Source organism: Bos indicus x Bos taurus, chromosome 7 (genome assembly GCF_003369695.1).
Source record: "Bos indicus x Bos taurus breed Angus x Brahman F1 hybrid chromosome 7, Bos_hybrid_MaternalHap_v2.0, whole genome shotgun sequence".
Lineage (NCBI taxonomy): Eukaryota > Metazoa > Chordata > Mammalia > Artiodactyla > Bovidae > Bos > Bos indicus x Bos taurus.
In genome coordinates, this window is record NC_040082.1 from 52493074 (window position 1) to 52519499 (window position 26426).

At 41.5% G+C, this 26426-nt stretch overlaps 1 protein-coding gene across 3 annotated transcripts in view; it reads left to right on the top strand.

The window, feature by feature from the left end:
• Positions 1-1339: 1339 nt before the first annotated feature.
• PPP2R2B (protein phosphatase 2 regulatory subunit Bbeta) overlaps positions 1340-26426 on the top strand; it is a 514461-nt gene continuing 489374 nt past the window's right edge. Inside the window, exons 1-2 of one of the 3 annotated variants that reach the window (XM_027546058.1) lie at positions 1340-1412; positions 5447-5524. In XM_027546058.1, coding sequence (XP_027401859.1) covers positions 1355-1412; positions 5447-5524 — 136 coding nt within the window. In that variant the 5' untranslated portion in view covers positions 1340-1354. Of the gene's footprint in view, positions 1413-5208; positions 5327-5446; positions 5525-26426 lie in introns of those variants that run through there. The other 2 variants (XM_027546059.1, XM_027546055.1) reach the window with 2 other exon arrangements.

Sequence of the window (26426 nt, forward strand, 5' to 3'; positions counted from 1 at the left end):
GGGCCTTGTTTGATCCCTGTTCTTGGAATTAAGGGCTTCCCAGGTGGTGTAGTGGTAAAGAATCCTCCTGCTAATGCAGGAGACTTGGATTTGATCCCTGAGTCAGGAAGATCCCCTGCAGGAGGAAATGACAATCCATTCCAGTATTCTTACCTGAAAAAATCCTATAGACGGAGGAGCCTGGAGGGCTACAGTCCATGGGGTTGCAAAGAGTAAGACATGACTGAGCTTGCACACATGCATGCAGGGAATTAGATCCCACATGCTGCAATTAGGACTCAGTACAGCCAAATAAATATAAATAAGTAAAAAATTTTAAATTAAAAAATAAAAATATGATAATATTTGTTAATACCTTCACTGTTCTTGTTCATATATTCCTGTTCTTCATGAGCTCGCTGGCAAGTTGGGTACGTAGAAATGACCTATTTTTACTAAACATGGTGCAATTGCTAAAATGGAGCAATATGTAAGATGTTAAGGTAGCAAGTTTTAAATAAAAATAAAAGCCTGTCTTCTATTAGTCTAAGCCTAGGGTCTTCTTTTTAAAATTATGGTATAAATATAATAGTATAGTATAAATATAAAACTATAGTATAATATACTTTTTAAAATTTAAAATATAGATGATTTACAATGTTATGTTAATTTCTGCTGTATAGCAAATGACTCAGTAATACACAAATATACATTCTTTTTTATTTTTAACTCTCTCTGATGTGGCAGTCTCTCCTCTTGGAGATCCAGCATCCTAGATAGAAAAGTTTTTATGCTAAGTTATGGCTGTTGTGTTAGCAAGACATACATTCACACTGAGAGCCTTTTTTAAGTCATCATGGTATCCTCATGACAACACACTCAGAATCACACAATTGTAGGCTCTTTCTATGTCATTGAATATACATCTACAGCTGTCTCATAGCCAACTGCAAAATAGATGCTTCTCAAAGAAAATTTTTCTGGGCAAGAATCAAGTCCTTCTCTTGTCTCTGTCTCTTTCTACAGAAAGAAGCATGCTGCTGATGCCAAGCCCCTGAAAATAACTCTTTACAGCAGTCTCCCAATCAACAAGGAGCTTTATTGGCTGCATGTCACACCCTCTGTTCATTGTATTCCTGCAGCCAAGTTGGCACAGAAGAGGCAGCACAAAGGCTGACCCCCAACTCCGAAAGGGCCCCGCTGGGGCAGTGCAAGAAGAGAGCCAGTGCCGGGCAGAGGAGCACTGGCTTCTAGCTCCAACTCTGCTGTGAACTCACTGTGTGTCCCCTCTGGGCCCCAGGATCTTCTGATTTTAATGAGGCAATTGGACCACATGCTCTCCAAGGGCTGACCAAATTCAGAAATCAGCTCTTACATGAACCTAGAAAGAAGACAGGTGCATGCCATCTGTGGGCTCTCCTCCTGGTCTTCCAGTAAGTGATACTCAGAACTTCCTGAGCCATAGTTGTGAGAAGAGAGGAATAAGCATCTTCTGGGATGTGTAGTTATGTGATCTGGTAGAGAATGGCTTATTGACAACATTACCATAGCAACTGGAGTGCCATTTGGTACCAAGGTTCAGGGAAAGGCTCAAGGTGGATAGTTTAAGAGAAACACATTTTCCTTTCTCACCTATGTCAACTTCTTTCTCCCAGCCCATACACTTTAGAAATTAATATACTTCCCTAAGAACATTCACTAAACCAGACGGGTATCTTACTAAATCATCACCATGAGAGGGAGCCTGGTGGTAAAAGAAAAATCTGGTATCAGAAATAAAACTGGTGTCTTAGAGTACTAGGTCTGCAACAGTACCTTTACTGTATTGTGAGTCCTCTCCCCTCTTGGGGTCTTGCTTCCTAATCTGTCAAATGGAAAGAATCGGACTAGGTACTATCAAAGGTGTCATTCGGTTCAGATATTCTAGCCCGAGGTTTGCAAATTGGTGACATAGAGATCATACTCAATGCACAGATGTGATGTGTTTGCCCTGTGTTAGGTCAGACACACAGTGTTCAAATTTGAATTGATTGACTACATTTAAAAATTTTGAGTTTATGCATAATAATCCAGATTTCCTGCTTCTTCTGAAAATTAAAATCCAGGCAGTCCAGTAACACTGGACTGAAATCCTCCATGGCAGCGATTAGCTGGTACTGAGTAGCTGCTGCCCACTTTGTACAGGTCCCACCATCCCTGCCATTTCTGAGGTGATCACTGACTCAGGTCATGTATCAACTCTGCTGAGCATCTGACAGCTAGCCAGCCTTTCCCATCCGAATTGATCAAGGCATTTGTGTTTTTAGCTGCTGTCTAGCTCTTTTAGGATAGAGAGGGCATGATCCAAACTCTCTTTACATCACTAATGCCGTCACTGGGCAATGATCTTAGTGGAAGACAGAAACTGGGTCTGAAGACTTCCTTGGATGAGAAAACTGGCAGTAACGTTGGCTGCTTTGATCTCTCATGCTAATCAACAGAGCTCATGGGCCTGGGCAACCATATTTGTGGGTGATGGTTGGAAATGTCACTGACATTGGTCACATGATCTCTTGCTCTGTAAGTCTCAGCAAATTAGGAATTCTCTATGACTTGGTCTTTTCACGTGTGAATTAAGTTGATTGACAATAAAGCAAGCTTCTATCTAAAGCTAAAATTTCATGAAGGAAAATGAATACTCATACAAAGGCCCATATTTTTTTTTTAATTGTTGAAGTATAGATTTATAATATGTTGATTTCTGCTGTATAGCAAAGTGATTCAGTTACATATATACGTATATATATATGTACATTCTTTTTCTTATTTTTTCCATTATGGTTTAACAGTTTAAATACAGTTCTCAGTGCTACACAGTAGAAGCTTGTTGTTTATCCATCCTATATATAGTGGTCTGTTTCTGTTATTCCCAAGCTCCCTATCCATCCCTCCCCCTACCGCCGCCCCCTTGGCAACTACCAATCTGTTCTCTGAATAGATAGTTTCATTTGTATCATATTTTAGATTATACATATAAGTGATATCATTTAATAATCTTTCTCATCTGACTTACTTCACTTAGGATGGTAATCTCTAGGTTCATCCATGTTGCTGCAAATGGAAAGGCCCATATTTAAATCTGCCTCTGTATGTGTGTGTTTCAGAGTTATATATGTCTGCTTATTTTAAAGCACTTTTTTTTGTGTGATAATAGATGCAGAGTCTATACTTAGAGTCTAAGTATGGAGTTAGACTCACTGGTATAGGACTTGCACCAGAACAAACATCAGGAAGAGCTTTATCTGTAACTGGTATTCCCTAAGAGACAGAAGCAGTCCAGACCCAACAGTAGAATCGGCAGTTTGGAGAGGACTAGCACGAGTCGCAAAGGAAGAGTAGAAACTTATCAAAGAAAGCCTAACATTGAAATCCAAGGCCAGAGCTAGAAACACAAGCTAGAAATCCATGTTGCAGGTGGATTCTTAACCAGCTGAGCTACCAGGGAAGCCCCAGAAATATAAAAAAGGATCAGCAATAGGCCTGTGGGTTGTGGCCTCTCTATACACTAATAAATGCTGTGAAATGCCTTTTGTATTCTCTCCCAGAAGCTAATTTTATAGAGAAATTACAGCCCTGTGTAGTCTTAGAGGAGAGACAGGTATTTTCATTACTGACATCTGGAACTGTATTCTAGCTCAGCTTTCCAAATGAGACTTTAGTTCAAGCTGTGTAGCCTGTCTGGGCCTAAGGACTCTATTAGATGGGCAGGTTGACCAGGACACACTGGGAATATTGGGATTTCATGGGTAGGATGACTTTGGCAAAGAGGGAATACTGGAATTCAGACAGCCAGAGTGGAAATCCCAGCTCAGCCACATCCTAGGCATGGTCTCAGATGAGTTCTGAAAACTTCCTGGGTCTCAGGTTCTTCACCTGTGAAGTGGGGTTCTCGTAGTGCCCTCCTTGCAGTGAGAGGAGATGTGAGAATGGGCTAATGCATTTAAAGTGTTTAGCGCAGAGTGTACTTCATAGCTACTAACTGAAATTTGCTCAGCTTAAGTTCTTCTTCTTTTTATTAACTAGTGAACATTTTAGGTCCTTCACCAATTATACTATTCTTTATTAAGTTGCTTGACTGTGCTAAGTGACTTCAAAATGGACAACTCTAAGAGATGGATGCTGTATTATTACTGTCATTTAAAAAATGAAATACACAGACTCATCATGTCTGGGGACTTGTGTCAGTTCAGAGCCAAACTACAAACCCCAGCTGACTGCAGAGTGTATCCTCTGTGTGATGACCCTGTGCGGCTTCCAGCCAGTGTGCCATCAGTAACAGTGAGAGAAGCAGATGGGCAACAGCGCCGCTCGCAAGTGGTCACGTGAGCGAGGGTTTCCATGTAGGAGTCCAGGAAAAGTCTGTCGTGGGTGATGAGGCTGGCTGCTTAGCTCTCTGTGTGTTTTCAAAAGGTCAATTTGGTTTCAATATTTGATTTTTTTTCCTGCTAAAGTAATCATTCTTAAATTGATAGACTCTCCCAAAATTTGATGATGCAATATTCCCCTTAATTGTAAAACCTAGTGGAATTGAAAGGAACATCCGTGCTGTTGCTAAGTATTCTGCCACTGCTGCCATCCAACAATGTTCTGAAAAGGGCCATTTTGACTTGAATAAATGTGTGTGTGTGTGTGTATGTACAAATATATATATATATAAGTATATGCATTAGTATTGGATACATATTTTGGGGAATTGGAAGTCATAGTAAGTCAGAAAATCTAACCCTATCAAAGGTCCAATTTGAATTTGAAACAGAAATCCCCACCGACCAAAACAGGCACCACATTCGTCAGAACTGAATCCTTAGCCCTGTGTTAGCCACCCCTCACCCCCATCACCAACCCTGTTTCACTTTCTTCTACTCTCCAGTCAGCTCCGACTTTGGCAAGCAGTCAAGAAGGGAACAAGAGAGATGGGAGTTCTCTGAGTATCTGACCCCTTACTGGCCATTCAGCCATGCAAGCTGTGAGACCAGTTAAAAAAAAAAAAAAAGTTGCCTTTCTTTTCCTCTCTCCCCTCTGACAAACTGCCTCTTTCTCCCTCCACCATCAGGGGGGAAACAATGGCCAGCCTTAGCGTTCCCATGAAAAGGGGCAGTCACCCAGGGTGTGGCCGCAGGCCGGCTGTAACTGCTCCAGGACACTGCCAGGGGCCGAGAAGGGACAGCTCGGGTTGCTCCAGCTCAGACTGGTCCTGGCACAGTCAGATGGAGGAGCCTGAGCTGTGATTTGCTGCAGGACGCCATACTTGCAGACCGGGCATCCTTCTAGGAACCACGAGGTTCTCCTCTCCCCAAGATGATACCTGGTGTGCAAGTCTTCTTTTAGAAGTGCATAGATTACACTCTGTGTTTCTTTCCTTGTTGTTCTCTTCAGGACAACTGGGGGCCCTCACCTAACCCCAAGTGTTTCCTTGTGTTGCTTTCAGGACTTGGGGCACTCACCCAGGACACACTATGGTGCTTCAGCCAGCTGAAAGGCACTGTGGAGATTGGAGCCACAGAAGGTAGGAGAAAGCTCCGGCTCCCCCTTTTCCTTGCCTCCTTGGGGTTTGAGTTGGTTCCAGATCTGAAATGTTCATCTCTGTGTCCATGAATGTAAGTCCCCACACATCCCAGAATAGCATTCTGAGCTAGAAATGGATTTAATCATCTCTTTCTACCCCACCTCCTTTTTTTTTCTGTTGAAGCTTATTTTATTCCCACTAATGAGACAGTGCTGAAACAAACTTTCAGTGAAATTGGTTGGCAGAGAGACAGGCTAAACCAGGCAAGTCTTGTTTCAGGATGGGCTGTTAGTTCTATAGGATAATCAAAGCAAACATTCCAGAGTGGTCAGAGGTTCATCTCATCCTTCCTTTCCACGTTGAAGATGACTTGCCACTGTACCTGAAACACATGGGAAGAAAGAGGAATTCAAATCTGACTTGAATACAAACTGTGGGTACATTGATTCCCAATTTCAGCGTATAATTTCCTTTCTGGCTCTCAGGAGATTATCCTATTCCAGGTTCTTTACCTGGGATAATGCATTCCTTTTCCTCCTCCTGAAGAACTTCCATTTAATTCTCTTCACTTTCCTCCCTTATAAGCCTGAACTTGGAGACCTTTAAGACTTTCCCATAAGATGTCTGTGTTTCAAAACAGTTTAGTAATAGACAATTGGAAGGAACTAGAATGGCACTTCTGGGTGTTTTAAATCAAGGTTTACCTGTCATGGCAGAAGGCAGTAAGGGTTGCCTGAAGCAGACTATACTGCATGGATGGTAGGTACAGATACCAGGTGTGGTATAAGACAGGTCTAAAACTAGTATCAATGAGTGAGGATGTGAATAGTTGACAGAGTTGAACCTGAATATGGAAACTAACATGCATAAAAGCATGGAAACTTCCGGGTCATTCTATAGCATTTTAATTCTGAGTAAAAAATTGGTTAAATAAAAATTATTTTGAGTAATTTGGAGGATGTATTTTATCTGCAATCTTTCTGTAATTCATTTCTAGAAGCACAACATAATTAATGGCAGATATCTTAAAACCAAGCAATTTATGAGTAAAGAGTAAGAAAAAGCACTCTAAGATAAATTTATGACTAAATCTATAGAATTATACTTTTCTATAGCATTTGCTATTTTTCCAATGCACAATCAAATGAAGCTTTACAAACAATTCTTACAAAGCCCTTATGAAGTAGACAGAGCAGGTTTTAGTAGGCCAATTTATGTTCACTAATCAAAAGTATTTGTGTCTTCTATATAGCAGCACTGACCTAAGCGCTAGGTAAAAAAGGAAGGGAAAAAATGCCTTATTCCCTAACCTTATGAATCTTAAGAAAACTGAAGTTCAAGTTAATCAGTTGTTTTAAATCTTAGTTTTGATTCCAAATCACATGTGCTTTTTAAATAAGAGAAACTTCCAGGTCTTGGAGATATGACTTAGGGGTTAGATGACCAGGGTGATGCAATGTATTTTAATGAGCTCATATGTAGTATTACTCTAATAAGTGCTTAAAACAAATGAATAAGAATGTAGGTATAGTATTTGCACAGTACTTTGCACTTTGTGAGTACTCAATATTTGTAAGCAATTATTACAAATATTATAATTAGATCATCATTCTAATTTTTCTTTTTTTTTTTTTTTTGCTAAGTCGCTTCAGTCATGTCCGACTCTGAGTGACCCCATAGATGGCAGCCCACCAGGCTACCCTGTCCCTGGGACTCTCCAGGCAAGAACATTGGAGTGGGTTGTCATTTCCTTCTCCAATGCATGAAAGTGAAAAGTGAAAGGGAAGTCGCTCAGTCATGTCCGACTCTTAGCGACGCCATGGACTGCAGCCTACCAGGCTCCTCCATCCATGGGATTTTCCAGGCAAGAGTACTGGAGTGGGGTGCCATTCTAATTTTAAGCCTCACCAAAACCTTATAAGTGGTAGGTGTTTTTATTCCCACTTAACTTATAAAGATATTCAGTTCAGTTCAGTCACTAAGTCATGTCTGACTCTTTGCGACCCCGTGAATTGCAGCATGCCAGACCTCCCTGTCCATCACCAATTCCCAGAGTTCACTCAAACTCATGTCCATGATGCCATCCAGCCATCTCATCCTCTGTTGTCCCCTTCTTCTGCCCCCAGTCCCTCCCAGCACCAGGGTCTTTTCCAATGAGTCAACTCTTCGCATGATGTGGCGAAAGTATTGGAGTTTCAGCTTCAGCATCAGTCCTTCCAATGAATACCCAGGACTGATCTCCTTTAGGTTGGACTGGTTGGATCTCCTTGCAATCCAAGGGACTCTCAAGAGTCTTTTCCAACACCACAGTTCAAAAGCATCAATTCTTTGGCGCTCAGCTTTCTTCACAGTCCCACTCTCACATCCATACATAACCACTGGAAAAACCATAGCCTTGACTAGACGGACCTTTGCTGGCATAGTAATGTCTCTGCTTTTGAATATGCTATCTAGGTTAGTCATAACTTTCCTTCCAAGGAGTAAGCGTCTTTTAATTTCATGGCTGCAGTCACCATCTGTTGTGATTTTGGAGCCCAGAAAAATAAAGTCTGACACTGTTTCCACTGTTTCCCCATCTATCTGCCATGAAGTGATGGGACCAGATGCCATGATCTTCGTTTTCTGAATATTGAGCTTTAAGCCAACTTTTTCACTCTCCTCTTTCACTTTCATCAAAAGGCTTTTTAGTTCCTCTTCACTTTCTGCCATAAGGGTGGTGTCATCTGCATATCTGAGGTTATTGATATTTCTCCCAGCAATCTTGATTCCAGCTTGTGCTTCCTCCAGCCCAGTGTTTCTCATGATGTACTCTGCATATAAGTTAAATAAGCAGGGTGACAATATACAGCCTTGACATACTCCTTTGCCTGTTTGGAACCAGTCTGTTGTTCCATGTCCAGTTCTAACTGTTGCTTCCTGACCTGCCTATAGGTTTCTCAAGAGGCAGGTCAGGTGGTCTGGTATTCCCATCTCTTTCAGAATTTTCCACAGTTTATTGTGATTCACACAGTCAAAGGCTTTGGCATAGTCAATAAAGCAGAAATAGATGTTTTTCTGGAACTCTCTTGCTTTTTCCATGATCCAGTAGATGTTGGCAATTTGATCTCTGGTTCCTTTACCTTTTCTAAAACCAGCTTGAACATCTGGAAGTTCACAGTTCATGTACTGCTGAAGCCTGGCTTGGAGAATTTTGAGCATTACTTTACTAGCGTGTAAGATGAGTGCAATTGTGCAGTAGTTTGAGCATTCTTTGGCATTGCCTTTCTTTGGGATATTAAAGCTAAACAAATAAATAATGAATAATGTTTTTGCCAAAGGCTCCCTAGCTAATCAACAGGTGAGCTGGGTTTCAATGCAGTCTGCTGCTGCTAAGTCACTTCAGTCGTGTCCGACTCTGTGTGACCCCATGGATGGCAGCCCATCAGGCTCCCCGTCCCTGGGATTCTCCAGGCAAGAACACTGGAGTGGGTTGACATTTCCTTCTCCAATGCATGAAAGTGAAAAGTGAAAGTTAAGTCACTCAGTCATGTCTGACTCTTAGTGACCCCATGGACTGCAGCCTACCAGCCTTCTCCATCCATGGGATCTTCCAGGCAAGAGTACTGGAGTTGGGATGCCATTGCCTTCTCCATCAACGCAGTCTAGAGAAGCCCAAACCCAGCTCTTTAAACATTGTTGTGAACACAGAGAATGTCACATAATAGGTTGGAATAAGGCACAGGAATTGGCATTTTTCACATATGCCCTTATAATCATCATGGCAGGTGAACAGAAGATGGGTTTAAATATCTGCTGCTCTTAAGTAAGTATTGTAGCTCACTTGAACTAACTGTTAATTGAGTCATAGAGTCAGAGTCAGAATGACAATCACTCTTGACTTTTGCTTAAAAAAAAAATCACTCTAAAGTGGTGGAAAAATGGAGAATTGCTCTTTAAGAGGAGAATCAGATTGGACCCTAACATGTCCAACTAATACTACCTCAATGGCAGTTGAATAGTTGTTGAGTGAATTAATGAGTGACCTTCAATTAATAAAAATTAAGGTTCTTAAAAATTAGGTTTTTTGCAATGGGACTGCTCTATCCAAGTTGGTTTTCTGCACTGTTCAAAGTCAATAAAAATTATTCAGCTTTTTTATTTTTGCTTAATGAATTTCCTTTTTTAAAAAACTGAGGTATCATTGACTTAGAATATTGTATTAGTTTAAGGTGTACTTAAACTAATCACAGAAAGTGATTCAGTGTTATATACTTTTCTTCAGATTATGTTTCCATTATAGGTTGTTACAAGATATTGAATATAATAGGTTGTTACGAGATATTGAATATAATGTACTATACAGTAAATCTGTGTTGTTTATCTATTTTATGAATGCTAGTTTGTATCTATTTTGTACATAGATTCATTTGTATAATTTTTAGATTCCACATATAAATAATATCATATATTTCCCTCCCACTTTACTTATTTCTATGAATGACTTTTCTGTTCCATTTTTACTGCTTTCTAGCTGGTAATCTTGGCCGAGTCACTTAATGTCCCTGTGCTTAAGTTCCCTTGTCTGCAAAATGAAGATAATAATATAAGTATCAATTAGGATGGTGATAGGTGACTATGAAATCTAGGTTGTTATAAGGTGCTCAATCACATTACCTGCTATTACTGTATTATAAAGGCAGGGCTGAGACTAGGTGAACTGACAAAAATACAGATAAATATTTTAATTCAATATTTTTTAAAAACCAAAATTACTGAGAAGAATCCATGATGAACAAAATATCAAAATGTTTAATAAAGAAAGGATCAGTATTACTAATTCATTTTTCCAAGACCAATATGGCTCAGCTTGGCACTGTTACTGCTGATTTAATTAAATGTATATCATGAGTATCAACTAGTAGGCTAGATTTTTTTCACATTCCAAATTATTTAGTAGGATATTAGATTATTGATACTTTGGCCACCTGATGCAAAGAACCAACTCATTGGAAAAGACCCTGATGCTGGGAAAGATTGAAGGTGGAAGGAGAAGGGGATGACAGAGGATGAGATGGTTGGATGGCATCACCAACTAGAGGGACAGAAGTTTGAGTAGGCTCTGGGAGTTGGTGATGGACAAGGAAGCCTGGCGTGCTGCAGTCCATGGGGTCACAAAGAGATGGACATGACTGAGTGACTGAACTGAACTATAAATCCAATAATAAATTTAGTGAGCACTCATTAGACCTATTGGAGAAGGTGATGGCAACCCACCCCAGTACTCTTGCCTGGAAAATCCCATGGACGGAGGAGCCTGGTAGGCTGTAGTCCATGGGGTCGCTGCAAGTCGGACACGACTGAGCAGCTTCACTTTCACTTTTCACTTTCATGCATTGGAGAAGGAAATGGCAACCCACTCCAGTGTTCTTGCCTGGAGAATCCCAGGGATGGGAGAGCCTGGTGGGCTGCCGTCCATGGGGTCGCACAGAGTCGGACACGACTGAAGCAACTCAGCAGCAGCAGCATTAGACCTAAGGCACTACCCCAGAAAGTGAAAGTGTTATAAAGATAAATATAGTCCAAGCTTTCAATGAATGCACCATTTAAGGGGAAACAGGCATTGGTACAGGAGAATAAGGTGTTACATCAACAAATATGATAAGGGCAAGGTGAGCTAAAGACAAAGTGCTTCGACTAAAGACTAAAGTGCTTTGACTACAAGAGACTGAAATCTCTTATATTTGAGGTTACTATTGAAATAGTTCTTATCAGAATTCTGATGAGAGGTAATGTGGCTTTATTAGCAAGGAAAAGTTGTAGATGATGAGAAAGGAAGAGACTCAGTATATATTCTGGGGTAAGAAAGTGGACTTTAAGGGAGAGGTAATGTAGGGAATTAAGAGAGCTCCCACTATGGAGAACAGTGTGGAGATTCCTTAAAAAACTGGAAATAGAACTGCCTTATGATCCAGCAATCCCACTGCTGGGCATACACACTGAGGAAACCAGAAGGGAAAGAGACACGTGTACCCCAGTGTTCATCGCAGCACTGTTTATAATAGCCAGGACATGGAAGCAACCTAGATGTCCATCAGCAGATGAATGGATAAGAAAGCTGTGGTACATATACACAATGGAGCATTACTCAGCCATTAAAAAGAATACATTTGAATCAGTTCTAATGAGGTGGATGAAACTGGAGCCTATTATACAGAGTGAAGTAAGCCAGAAGGAAAAACATAAATATAGTATACTAACGCATATATATGGAATTTCGAAAGATGGTAACAATAACCTGGTGTACGAGACAGCAAAAGAGACACTGATGTATAGAACAGTCTTATGGACTCTGTGGGAGAGGGAGAGGGTGGGAAGATTTGGGAGAATGACATTGAAACATGTAAAATATCATGTAAGAAACGAGTTGCCAGTCCAGGTTCGATGCACGATACTGGATGCTTGGGGCTAGTGCACTGGGACGACCCAGAGGGATGGTATGGGGAGGGAGGAGGGAGGAGGGTTCAGGATGGGGAACACATGTATACCTGTGGCGGATTCATTTCGATATTTGGCAAAACTAATACAATTATGTAAAGTTTAAAAATAAAATAAAATTAAAAAAAAAAAAGAGAGAGAGCTCCCAGGTTTTGGCCTTGAGCAATTGGATGGTTTGTGGGCACAAGTTATTGAGACTGTGAGAAATGTGGAAATGAAGCATGTTTGGGGGTTCCCACCCCTCTCTAATGTTCATGCATCTGTGAAATAAACTAGCAACAGGCAGATCAACAGAAGAAAACACAAACAGATGCATGAACTTTGACTATGTGCATGGAGGCAACCCAGGTAAAAAAGTGAATACTAAAAAAGCAGTGAGAGTTTACCTACCATCTTATTGCCTTATCATACTGTTCATGGGGTTCTCGTGGCAAGAATACTGGAGTGGTTTGCTATTCCCTCCTCCAGTTGACCACGTTTTGTCAAAATGTGACTCCTATGACCCATCATGGGTAGCCCTGTACGGCGTGGCTTATAGCTTCATTGAGTTTGCAAGCCCCTTCGCCACATCAGATCCATGAAGGATCATGGTTTATATACCATCTTAATAGTGAAGGGCAGAGGAGCCTGGCATACTGCAGTCCATGGGGTCGCAAAGAATCAGACACAACTTAGCGACTGAACAACAAATACCATCTTTATTAACAGGGGAAGGGGAAAGGATGTAGGCCTCTTAGAGGAGAATGAATAATCTTTAGGAAAGATGAATGATTTCTTAGAAGAAAAGATGGAAGAGATGAGAGTTTATGACAAAGTTTCTGTGCAGTGGTGTCCCCTAATCTTTTCTCCTGTAACAAGTCCATCTGTGGTAAGTCAATCTTCCCTGGTTGACAAGATTCCCAGGGAGGGGACTTATAACATGACCATGAGTTCCTTTTGGAGAATCTGTCTTAAGGTAGATAAAGAGAATTCAGAGAAAGTCTCTTCCTACATGTGCTATTTTTCAAATGACTTCAGCTCAAAATAATCAGTAATCAATATATCAGAGTAGCATGCTTTGAGGTTGCATGTCCTAAACTCCTTTCTGGAGAGATATCAAGAGCTTCCTTTTGAGCATAAGTGTGAAATGGTTGTAAGACACTCAGGGGTAGATACTAAGAAGGAAATTGTATGTGAATGTGGCTCTTTGGAGAGAGAATGGGAGATGGAGCTGGGAGGCAGGGTGGCATCAGCAACTAGATGGTATTTGGAACCACTGAGCTGGAGGATACCACGTATGTCATACAGATCATTTGACCTACTGTCACCCAACAACTTGTCTGTGGCCTGAAGCTTTCCCTCTTGCTGGTGGTTGCTGTCTGAGTGTTGTTCACTTACTTTAGTTCTTGGAAGATTCAGAGTTTCTGATTCCCTACGTGCAAGTCTTGTGTGTGACTTGCCTAGGATGCACATTTCATATGTTAATAATACCTGATTTCATCTCATGCAGTTTTATACTACATTATCCTAGGAACACTTTACATGCTGGAAGTTGGCTACACTGGACATGAGACAATTTCTTGAGATTTTGTGTATGAGTCTGTGCGTGAGAAGTCAGGAATATCTGGTGGGATTTCTTGTTTTTTTTCTTAGCTGTCATATATAACCATTTTCTTTCTGCCACTACAATTCTAGAATTCTTTTTATTTGTTCCTCATTCTACAGTTCTTTAACACCTGTCAGCATAGGTCATTTCATCTTATTCACAAGAAATAAACGTGGTCTGATTTTGTGCATGGCAATAACCTCCTTTCCTGCCCCTTCCAAAAAAGACAGTCGTAGCAGAAAGGATGAGGCAGTCTATTGATTCAGTTGCCTTCAGTTCAGTTCAGTTCAGTCGCTCAATCGTGTCTGACTCTTTGAGACCCCATGAACCACAGCATGCCAGGCCTCCCTGTCCATCACCAACTCCTGGAATTTACCCAAATTCATGTCCATTGAGTCGGTGATACTATCCAACCACCTCATCTTCTGTTGTCCCCTTCGCCTCCTGCCCTCAATCTTTCCCAGCATCAGGGTCTTTTCAAATGAGTCAGCTCTTTGCATCAGGTGGCCAAAGTATTGGAGTTTCACGTTCAACATTAGTCCTTCCAGTGAAAAACCCAGGACTGATTTCCTTTAGGATGGACTGGTTGGATCTCCTTGCAGTCCAAGGGACTCTCAAGAGTCTTCTCCAACACCACAGTTCAAAAGCATCAATTCTTCGGTGCTCAGCTTTCTTTATAGTCCAACTCTCACATCCATACATGACTACTGGAAAAACCACAGCCTTGACTAGATGGACCTATGTTGGCAAAGTAATGTCTCTGCTTTTTAATATGCTGTCTAGGCTGGCCATAACTTTCCTTCCAAGGAGTAAGCATCTTTTAATTTTATGGCTTCAGTCACCATCTATAGTGATTTTGGAGCCCAGAAAAATAAAGTCAGCCACTGTTTCCACTGTTTCCCCATCTATTTGCCATGAAGTGACAGGACCGGATGCCATGATCTTAGTTTTCTGAATGTTGAGCTTTAAGCCAACTTTTTCACTCTCCTCTTTCACTTTCATCAAGAGGCTTTTTAGTTCCTCTTCACTTTCTGCCATAAGGGTGGTATCATCTGCGTATTTGAGGTTATTGATATTTCTCCCGGCAATCTTGATTCCAGCTTGTGCTTCCTCCAGCCCAGCGTTTCTCATGATGTACTCTGCATATAAGTTAAATAAGCAGGGTGACAATATACAGCCTTGACATACTCCTTTGCCTGTTTGGAACCAGTCTGTTGTTCCATGTCCAGTTCTAACTGTTGCTTCCTGACCTGCCTATAGGTTTCTCAAGAGGCAGGTCAGGTGGTCTAGTATTTGATCTCTGGTTCCTTTGCCTTTCCTAAAACCAGTTTGAACATCTGAAAGTTCATGGTACACGTATTGCTGAAGCCTGGCTTGGAGAATTTTGAGCATTATTTTACTAGCGTGTTAGTTGCCTATTGAGAGAAAAATATCAATTTGGCTACTGATGTATGCAATATACTCTAAACTAAAAATTGATGATAGCGAGGACTTTTCTAGCAAACAGGACTCCTCTACCTAGAACATCTGCAAGAATGTGAAGAAAAGAATCTTTTCTTTGATGTTTGAGAAATGTGGGGATCATAGGAATGATTTTTCAGGTTCCCTTCAGTCATCATGACTCTCTGCTGTCACCCAGAAAGAAAAAGACTGATTGGGTTATCTCAAAGCAGTGTAAAGACTGTGACCCTCTTGTTTTATGGAAAGAAGTCTGTGATTGACAGATAACCTTTCTAAATGTTTATGCCACATAAACAGCACAGGTGATCGTTACGTTATCCCACAGATCTTAGCCTAAATGATATAAAATAGAGCCTTTCTGGCCTCGCTCCTCCCACTTCTGGATGTAGGGTGCAGTGGCACCTGTGATAAAAAACCCCTGCTTCGGGGAAGGAGAACTCTTGTTTTTGGACAGGCGCTTTCTGGTTCAACAACCTCAAGCCACCAATATAGGGTTATGAATCAAGCTGTAATTTGAAGTCAGTTATCTTTAACTTTAGGCTGGGTGAAACTACCCAGTTAGTGACCTTAGGTCACTGAATGATTTTCAAACATTATTGTGCATATGAATCACTTGACGTGCATGTGTGCTTGCATGCTCAGTCACGTCTGACTCTGCGAGCCCACGGACTGTAGCCCACCAGGCTCCTCTGTGCATGGGATTCTTCAGGCAAGAATTCTGGAGTGGATTGCCATTTCCTCCTCCCAAGGATCTTGACCCAGGGATCGAACTCGCATGTCCTGCATCGCCAGGCAGATTCTTTACCACTGAGCCACATGGGAAGCCCATGTAAATCACCTGAGAACGGTGTTAAAATGCATATTTTAAGGCCTTACCCTTACCGATTCTGGTTCAGAATGTCTGAGATGACATTAAAAACCTTGCAAATTTCACAGGCATCCCAAATAACTTTACCATAGGTCCTTTCTGGTGGCTCAGATGGTAAAGAATCTGCTTGCAATGCAGGAGACACAGGTTCAATCCCTGCATCAAGGAAGATCCCCTGGAGAAGGGAATGGCTGCCCACTCCAGTATTCTTGACTGAGAAATCCCATGGACAGAGGAGCCTGGCGGGCTACAGTTCATGGGGTTGCAGAGTCAGACACAACTGAGTGACTAACACTAAATTATACAAGAGACACACTGAGAAATTCTATTTGTTCTTTCCTGACATCAGGGGGCTATTGTGAGAGCAGAGCAGATAGCATATGTGAGTGTATTTTGAATGCTTTTTAAAGGAAGTCAGAGTGCCAATAAATACAACGTTACTGTGCAGCCCAGTTCTCTGCCTCAGGCACTGAAGGAAGTAAGAACCTCTTCTCTGTGAGTCAAAAGGAAGCCCGGAATCTCCTCTCTGCATCCAGTCATCTACAAAGAGATTTCCTACACAACTGTACTTTGTACTGGGCTCCAATCTGCTGGAAGCAAAATTGGTCTGATAGTGAACAAGTTGACATGAGATGAAAGCATTTTTCTCCACTCTGATGGAGGATGTCTTGTTGCAAGAGAGCTGTGGGTTTGCCATGCTCTGAGGGTGCCTTGGTGAGAAATGGACTCGCAGGAAGCTTGCAAGGCTCTGTGGGGGAAGGGAAGCAGATCCTGTGCACAGCACTGAGGTCAGACATCGTGTTGTCTCTGTAAGCATTAGGTAATGAAACCTTTCTGAGCCAAGAAAGAGAAAAATCTCCATGGCTGTCCATTTCACCCCTGCCCAGATGTCAGTCACTTTGAACGTGTTTCCTCAGCAAATATTTATGGAGAACCCACTATATGTCTTCTCCAACACCACAGTTCAAAAACATCAATTCTTCAACACTCAGCTTTCTTTGCAGTCCAACTCTCACATCCATACATGACCACTGGAAAAACCACAGCTTTGACTAGATGGACCTTCGTTGGCAAAGTAATGTCTCTGGTTTTTAACATGCTGCCTAGGTTGGTCATAATTTTTCTTCCAAGGAACAAGCATTTTTTAATTTCATGGCTGCAGTCACCATCTGCAGTGATTTTGGAGCCCCCCAAAATAAAGTCTGTCACTGTTTCCCCATCTATTTTCCATGAAGTGATGTGACCAGATGCCATGATCTCAGTTTTCTGAATGTTGAGTTTTAAGCCAACTTTCTCACTTTCTTCTTTCACTTTCATCAAGAGGCTCTTTAGTTCTTCTCTTTCTGCCATAAGGGTGATGTTGGAGAAGACTCTTGAGAGTCCCTTGGACTGCAGGGAAATCCAGTCAGTCCATCCTAAAGGAAATCAGTCCTGAATATTCATTGGAAGGACTGATGTTGAAGCTGAAACTCCAATACTTTGGCCACCTGATGTGAAGAACCGACCCATTTGAAAAGACCCTGATGCTGGGAAAGATTGAAGGTGGGAGGAGAAGGGGATGACAGAGGATGAGATGGTTGGATGGCATCACAGACTCAATGGACATGAGTTTGAGTAACTTCCAGGAGTTGATGATGGACAGGGAGGTTTGGCGTGCTGCAGTCCATGGAGTTGCAAAGAGTCGGGCATGACTGAGTGACTGAAATGAACTGAACACCATGTGTTGGGTACCAACTGGGGGAACAAGACACCATTGCTCCCCTCCTGTGAGCCATTTACACCTACTGAGGGATAGCAAAAGTAGTTGTCAATTGCAACCCGGGTGAGTGTGTAATGAACTAGAGAAATAGTAAGCCGCCTAGCTCAACCTACGGTGGAGTGGCAGAGGGTGGCAAGGGAGGGTTGCTATGGTAACTGCCAGCCAATCTTAGATCAAAGAAAGGAATAGGAATTAGCCAGCCTTTTTAAACACATAGACCCAAGTTTTATTTAAGTTTTAACTAAGGGGCTTTCCTAGTGGCTCAGACAGTAAAGGATCTGCCTGCAATGCAGGAGACCCAGGTTCAATCCCTGGGTCAGGAAGATCACCTGGAGAAGTGAATGGCTACCCATTCCAGTGTTCTTTCCTGGAGAATTCCATTGTCAGAGGATCCTGGATAGCTACAGTCCATGGAGTCTCAGCCCATTCCTTACCCCCAATCCCTGAAGCTTTGTTCACAAGATCTTGAAAAGTATTGCACAATACTTGGCCACAGTAGAGTAATAACAATGATAGTTCTATTTAATCAGACTTCACTGGGCCAGGTTCTATAATAACTTTTAATACACTATCTCATTTAGTTTTTGCCATAACAGTAAGATACAAGGCAACTTAATCTTGTTTTAGAGTGAAGGAAATTGAGACTCTGAAAATTTAATGATCTGGAGCTTCCCTGGTGGCTAAGTGGTAAAGAATCCACGTGCCAAGGCTGGAGACTCAGATTCGATCCCTGGGTCAGGAAGATTCCTTGGAGAAGGAAATGGCAACCCACTCCAGTATTCTTGCCTGAAAATCACATGGACAGAGGAGCCTGGTGGGCTACAGTCCATAGGGTTGCAAAGAGTTCGAGTTGGGCACAACTTAGCAACTAAACGACGACAACAAAAAGTTTAATAACCTACTCCAGTAGCACACCTTTCTGACCTCAGAGTTTGTGCTCTTAACCATGGTGATAGTGCCTCCCTGGAAAATAGCCTGGTACCAAGAAGGGGCTCAGTGACTACCTAATGAACAGGGCCTTCAGCAAATAATAAATATCAACAAAGCAAAAAAATATATATATATTCATGGTTACCATTAATACAACACTAATGAATGTTTAGAGGAGAATGAAATAGCTCATTTGAAACAACTCATCATTTATATGCATAGCACTTTTCTGCTTTTAACATGTATGAGTTATTTATTTCTTAAAACCCCTGTGGGAGATAACTAGAGTAGGTTTTATAATCTCACATTACAGAGATAAAAGAGATAGTATAGATATTATTGATAGTCGATAGATTATTCCTCATAGAGATGAAAAGATTAAGACAGATAGAAATAAATTTTAAATTGCCCATGGTCTCATAGAGACCAGAAAGCAAACTTTTGAATCCCATACGAGCGATTTTTCCTCTGCTCAATATAGATTGAGCAATATAGATTGCCCAGTATACTCAATATAGATTGATAGCAGCTTTGGGGTTGGGAGCACTGTGTTCTAAGTGCTAACTGTGAATTTAAAACATGGTTGACAGTCTTGAGAATTCAGGGCACTGGTCACATAGCAGCTCAAAGGAAATTCTTCCCTCAAGATGCTTTTCCCTGCAACAGGAAACTTCATCTCAGAACTTACGGAACAGTGAAAGAGTTATTACCTCCTCTTTAGTTCCAATATACCTACTCAGTACCTTCTGAGTTGTAGGCATTCTAGGCCTTGGAGATTCAGTAGCAGAAGGGATAGACAATGGGTAAAGTAAGTGGAATATAAGCTGTAAAGTTATAAGGGCAATTGTGGAAAGTAAAACAACGGAGGGTCTAGGGATGTGGGTGTTCACTTTTAAATAGGATGATCAAGAAGTCATGCAAAAGGTAACATTTTGGCAATGAGATGAAGAAGGTGAGAGAACAAGTCATGAGGATGTCTGCAGAAGCAAGATCCAGACAGAGGTAATGGTCAGTATAAATGCCCTGGGGGAAAAACTTGTCTGGTATGTTCAAGAACTAGACATGAGGCTTTGTTGTTGTTCAGTCATTCAGTCGTGTCCAACTCTTTGCGACCCCATGGACAGTAGCACGCCAGGCTTCCCTGTCCTTCACCATCTCCCGGAGTTTGCTCAAACTAATATCCATTGAGTATCCATTGATGCTATCCAACCATCTCATCCTCTTTCGCCCTCTTCTCATCCTGCTTTCACTCTTTCCCAGCATCAGGGTCTTTTCCAATGAATCAGTTCTTTGCATCAGGTGGCCAAAGTATTGGAGTTTCAGCTTCAGCATCAGTCCTTCCAATGAATATTCAGGGTTGATTTCCCTTAAGATGGACTGGTTGGATCGCCTTGCAGTCCCAGGAACTCTCAAGAGTCTTCTCCAGCCACCAAAGGTCGAAAGCATCAATTCTTCAGAGTTTAGACTTTATGGTCCAACTCTCACATTCATACATGACTACTGGAAAAACCATAGCTTTGACTACATGGATCTTTGTCAGCAAAGTGATATCTCTGCTTCTTTAATCTGTATATGTTGGTCATAACTTTTCTTCCAAGGAACAAGCGTCTTTTAATTTCATGGCTGCAGTCACCATTGGCAGTGATTTTGGAGTCCAAGAAAATAAACCCTGACACTGTTTCCATTTTTTCCCCATCTGTTTGCATTAAGTGATGGGACCAGATGCCATGATCTTAGGTTTCTGAATGTTGAGTGTTAAGCCAGCTTTTTCAGTCTCCTCTTTCACTTTCATCAAGAGGCTCTTTAGTGCCTCTTCACTTTCTACCATAAGGGTGGTGTCATCTGCATATCTGAGGTTACTGATATTTCTCCTGGCAATCTTGTTTCCAGCTTGTGCTTCATCCAGCCCAAGAATTTCACATGATGTACTCTGCATATAAGTTAAATAAGCAGAATGACAATATACAGCCTTGATGTACTGCTTTCCCAATTTGGAACCAGTTTGTTGTTCCATGTCCAGTTCTAGCTGTTGCTTCTTGACTTGCATACAGATTTCTCAAAAGGCAGGTCAGCTGGTCTGGTATTCCCATATCTTGAAGAATTTTCCACAATGTGTTGTGATCCACATAGTCAAAGTGTTTAGAGTAGTGGGGCTGGAGTTGAGTGACCAAAGGGAGAAGTTGTGGGAGGTGGAGACAGAGCTAAGGAAAAGCAGGTGCAAGTAGGGGCCTTAGAGACCACTTTAAAGACCTGAACTTCTGCTTGAATGAGACAGAGAACTACTAGTCACAAAATCATCATTTAAATAGCAGGTCAGTAATAAATGGCAAGGTGCCAAGGTCAGAAGCAAGAGCACATTTGAGCTTAGGTCAGTGTCATAAGTCAGTTTTTCACAAAATAAGCCCTGAGTCAGGTGTCCCCCAGAGTTGATTAATTCCTTGGCTGGAGTACAGCATGCAGGACTCAGATGCTCTCCATCTCCCTGCTTGGCTGCCCTTGGAATGTCAGCTTTGTCCCAAGACAACTGGAGTCATTCAGACACAACAAATTCTGGTGTAAAGACATTGTTGTGGTTTTTTTTTTTTTTTTTAATTCTTTTGCAGTGTTCCTAACAATTTCTTATGATGACCCTTTGGCCTTAGTCTGAGTCATATACCCACTTCTAAACCAACAATAACAAGGAAAATGGGATTAGCCTAGCTGCCCTATGCAGATCAGGCTTGCACAGGAACTTGAAACAGCATGATTATCTCCAAGTAGAATATACTATGATAAAATCTGGGCTTTCCAGCAGGAACCATGTCAACTACAGGAAGCAGAAGCAGACCAATTCTATTGCTGAATGCATGCTAAGTCACTTCAGTCGTGTCTGACTCTGCAATGCCATGGACTATAGCCGGTAAGAATCCTCTGTCTATGGGATTCTCCAGGCAAGAATACTGGATTGGGTTGCCATGCCCTCCTCCAGGGGATCTTCCTGACCCAGGGATCAAACCCGTGTCTCTTATGGCTCCTGCATTGACAGGCGGGTTCTTTACTACCAGTGTCACCACTGGGCAAAGGGTAGAAGTTCATCGGCTAGTTCTTTGTAGAACATTCAGTTCAGTTCAGTCGCTCAGTCATGTCCCACTCTTTGAGACCCCATGGATTGCAGCACACCAGGCCTCCCTGTCCATCACCAACTCCTGGAGTTTAGACACTTTGGGCTTCAGTAAATCCAAAGGCCAAGCTTCCATGGGCTGACTTCCTTAAAGCTGGTATCTGGATGTACTAGACGATAACTTGCCTTTTGTTTTCTTCTTGTGTTACTAATTAAGCAGGCTCAGCATCCTGCCAGCTTATTCCCTGTGTTATTTGTCAATGGAATTTAAAAGCTGATAATAAATAATTAAGCACATGGACACTGTGGAGTGGTACCTGGTTTTGTGCTCAAGGTTTCAAGGAAGCATTATGGCTTTTTCTTCAGTGTTTATTTTTGACTTATTAGGTAGAGTTTCTTTTAAAAAAAAAAAGAAGAAGAATAGTGAAGGTACCTTTATAATAGTATGATTAGGGGGTAAGAATATTGAATTTCACTCAGCTACTTGTTTGGTACATATTGGGTACTAGCTGTTGAAAATAGAGCAGTACTTGAAATAACCAAGGTCTTTTGTGTTATGGAGCTTTCATTGTAGTGAGTGAGAAGGACAACAAATAAAGCAAGCTTTTGGAAGCCCAAGGTAATTTCAGATGGTGACAAGCTATAAAGAATATAAACCGTGATACTGGGGTTGTGGTTGCATGAGGTGATGGGGAACACTACCTCACGTGGTTGTTCTGTGAGGCTTTCTTTAAAGAGATGAGACCCAAATAATGAGCAGAAGCCAGGTTCAAAAGATGTGTTGGACTACTATTTTGACCCAGGGAACAGTAACTGCAAAGGTCCCAAGGCAGAAGCAAACTTAGCATGACCAGAAGGAAGACCAGAATGATGGGAGTGGGGGGTAGGGGAAGGACGAGGTCATGAAGGAAGCAGCAGCAGGTTCAGGCGAGGCCTTGAAATCCATGGCGACTACTTTGTGTCCTTTTCTGGATATTACAGCCATTGGAGGCTTTTAAGTATGGGAGTACCCTGATGTTTTCAGAACTAGTAATAACATGGAGAATTGGTCATTTGACCTTCCAACAAAGCCTAGGCCATTTCACCCCAATGGAGAACTTCAGTAATGTAACTTTCCCTAAAGTTGTATTGAGAAAGTTAAATCTCGTCTCTAAACACAGACTTTTTTGTCACATGCTTGTTCTGTTTTGCATTCAACCCAGAGGTCTTCATACTCACCTCTCAGACTTCAACATTACCTGTGATCTGGAGCTCACTGTGGTCTCCTTGCCGAGGACCACAGTAGGAACTAGTAAAATTTAATTTTAGTCAGTGCCTAGAATTTGACTTTCAAGGCCTTGTTGAGATCACTTTAATTGGGGAGTCCACAGAACTAAGGCGTCCTTTGTTTATATATAGCTCAGGGAATGGAGGGATCTATTTTTTTTTCAATTTTACTCTTTACCATGCTGGGCATTTCTGAACTTTTGTCAGCTCTTTCTTTAAGAATCATGATTACTTGTTTTTCAGGAGTGATTCTTCTGATCATGATTTAAAACAACCTTTCCCCACATTATGGCAGAAGTCAGTTCTTGATGTGAGCCTACTCTACACCATTCATCAAATATATCAGGCAATTTCAGTGATGACAGTTCTATGCAAACAGTATTCAAGCAGTAATGATTTCCAAATATTGATACCAAGTGCCCATTTTCTAAGGAAAATGGATGATAATTTTCTACAACTTACCATTCACACATGCGTAAGAATTTACATTCTTCCTTTTTATTAGTCTATGATTGATGTAAAGTGCAGCTTCTCATGGTATGTACCTGAGAGAGAATGTATTTCAATAAGTAATTTACAACTTGCTAAAGATAAGCTGTCTTTACAAAATATTTTTATTTAATAGCACCTTAAACCAATTCATGAAGCTAAAACTGAAAAAGTAATTCACAAACTCTATCTTCCCCATGCAAATAAAGAAAAAACAAATAGCAACAGCAAAATACCAATCAGTTTTAACTTTTTAAACATTCAGTTCAGTTCAGTTGCTCAGTCGTGTCCGACTCTTTGTGACTCCATGGACTGACTGCAACTCACCAGCTCAGACTCATGTCCATCGAGTCGGTGATGCCATCCAACCATCTCATCCTCTGTCATCCCTTTTCCTAGGGCCTTCAATCTTTCCCAGCATCAGGGTCTTTTCAAATGAGTCAGCTCTTTACATCAGGTGGCCAAAGTATTGGAGTTTCAGCTTTAGCATCAGTCTTTCTGATGAATATCCAGGACTGATTTCCTTTAGGATTGACTGATTTAATCTTGCAGTCCAAGGGACTCTTAAGAGTCTTCTCCAACACCACAGTTCAAAAGCATCAATTCTTCAGCACTCAGCTTTCTTTATAATCCAACTCTCATATCCATACATGACTACTGGAAAAACCACAGCTTTGACTAGATGGACCTTTGTTGACGAAGTAATGTCTCTGCTTTTTAATATGCTGCCTAGGTTGGTCATAACTTTTCTTCCAAGGAGCAAGCACCTTTTACTTTCATGGCTGCAGTTACCATCTGCAGTGATTTTGGAGCCCCAAAAAATAAAGTCTCTCACCATTTTCATTGTTTCCCCATCTATTTGCCATAAAGCAATGGGATGCCATAATCTTAGTTTTCTGAATGTTGAGTTTTAAGTCAACTTTTTCACTCTTCTCTTTCACTTTCATCAAGAGGCTCTGTAGTTCTTCACTTTCTGCCATAAGGGTGATGTCATCTGCATATCTGAAGTTATTTATATTTGTCCCGGAAGTCTTGATTCCAGCTTGTGCTTCATCTAGCCTGGCATTTCATATGATGTACTCTGCATATAAGTTAAATAAGCAGGGTGACAGTATACAGCCTTGATGTACTGCTTTCCCGATTTGGAACCAGTCTGTTGTTCCATGTCTGGTTCTAACTGTTGCTTCGTGACCTGCATACAGATTTCTCAAGAGGCAGGTCACGTAGTCTGGTATGTCCATCTCTTTCAGAATTTTCCACAGTTTATTGTGATCCACGCAGTCAAAGGCTCTGGCATAGTCAATAAAGCAGAAGTAGATGTTTTGGGGGAATTTTCTTGCTTTTTTGATGATCCAATGGATGTTGGCAATTTGATCTCTGGTTCCTCTGCCTTTTCTAAATCCACCTTGAACATCTGGAAGTTCATAGTTCACGTACTGTTGGGATTTTAAATATTGGGTTGGCCAAAAAGTTCATTTGGGTTTTTCTATTAGATCTCACAGAAAATCTCAAGGAAACACAATGATGTCACTAGCACAAACTCAGATGTAACCTTTTCAGCCAACTCAATAGTTGCATTTATTTTCAAATAAAATGATACTCAGTATCCCTAATACAGACTTGAGGAATCAGGAAGAATGGATTTACCAGAGTTAAAATCAGGAACTCTAAACAGATAGCCTGGATTTGAATCCCAGTGGCACCACAATCTATATTAAGTTATATAAGCTTTTTTGACTGAACTTTACTTTTCTCCTCAGTAAAATGAGGTGGGTGGGGTGGGGCAGGTAAGTAGTTTTCTCCTTTATAGACTTGTCATGAGCAGTAAATCAACCATGTACAGCACAGAACCTGACACCAAGTAATTACTAAGTAAATGTTAGCCATTATGCTAATGAGAGAGCACAGATTATACAAAAATAAAAATAACCTGTCATCCCACCATCCAGATAATTCTTTCTTTAATATTTAATATTTGGTAAATTTGATACATTTTTCTCAACACGAATTTAAAATGTTCATCAGTCTCATGTGTTTACTAAAAGGATTACTTACGCATGGGTGCAAACACAAGCCTTATCTTTGGGAAGAGCAATAAAGGTCTATAGAAGATTCTGGACTCAGTTTCTACCTACATGATGCCATCACAGTGGGAAGGCAATTGTAGATAGCCAATTGCCTCCATATTATCAACAAACATGAGCAATTCGTTAATGCTCATTGTGCTGTGCTGTGCTTAGTCACTCAGTGGTGGCCGACTCTTCACCACCCCATGGATTGTAGCCTGCCAGGCTCCTCTGTCCATGGGGATTCTCCAGACAAGAAAACTGGAGTGGGTTACCATGCCTTCCTCCAGCAGATCTTTCCAGCCCAGGGATCAAACCCAGGTCTCCCGCACTGCAGGTGGATTCTTTACCATCTGAGCCACCAGGGAAGCTGTAATACTTATTACTCCTAATCAAAGTATTACTTGTCCATATTACATCTGTAAGCTGGAGAAGGCAATGGCACCCCACTCCAGTACTCTTGCCCGGCAAATCCCATGGACGGAGGAGCCTGGTGGGCTGCAGTCCATGGGGTCACTAGGAGTCAGACACAACTGAGCGACTTCCCTTTCACACACCACTTTCATGCATTGGAGAAGGAAATGGCAACCCACTCCAGTGTTCTTGCCTGGAGAATCCCAGGGATGGGGGAGCCTGGTAGGCTGCCGTCTATGGGGTCTCACAGAGTCGGACACGACTGACGTGACTTAGCAGTAGCATGTCTGTGAGCAAATAGGTAACTGTGATTTGAACACTTTGATTCATACCATACTGTAGTATGAAGGGAGGTTGACCGTCATGTCTTATCTCCACACTGTATAGATGGGGGAGCCAGGGTGCAGAAAGAAAACAAAACATAAACAAAGCTACAAGTTTCCTTCTCCACGTTACCCCTGAATGTGTCCACCACTCAGGTTCCCCTGTC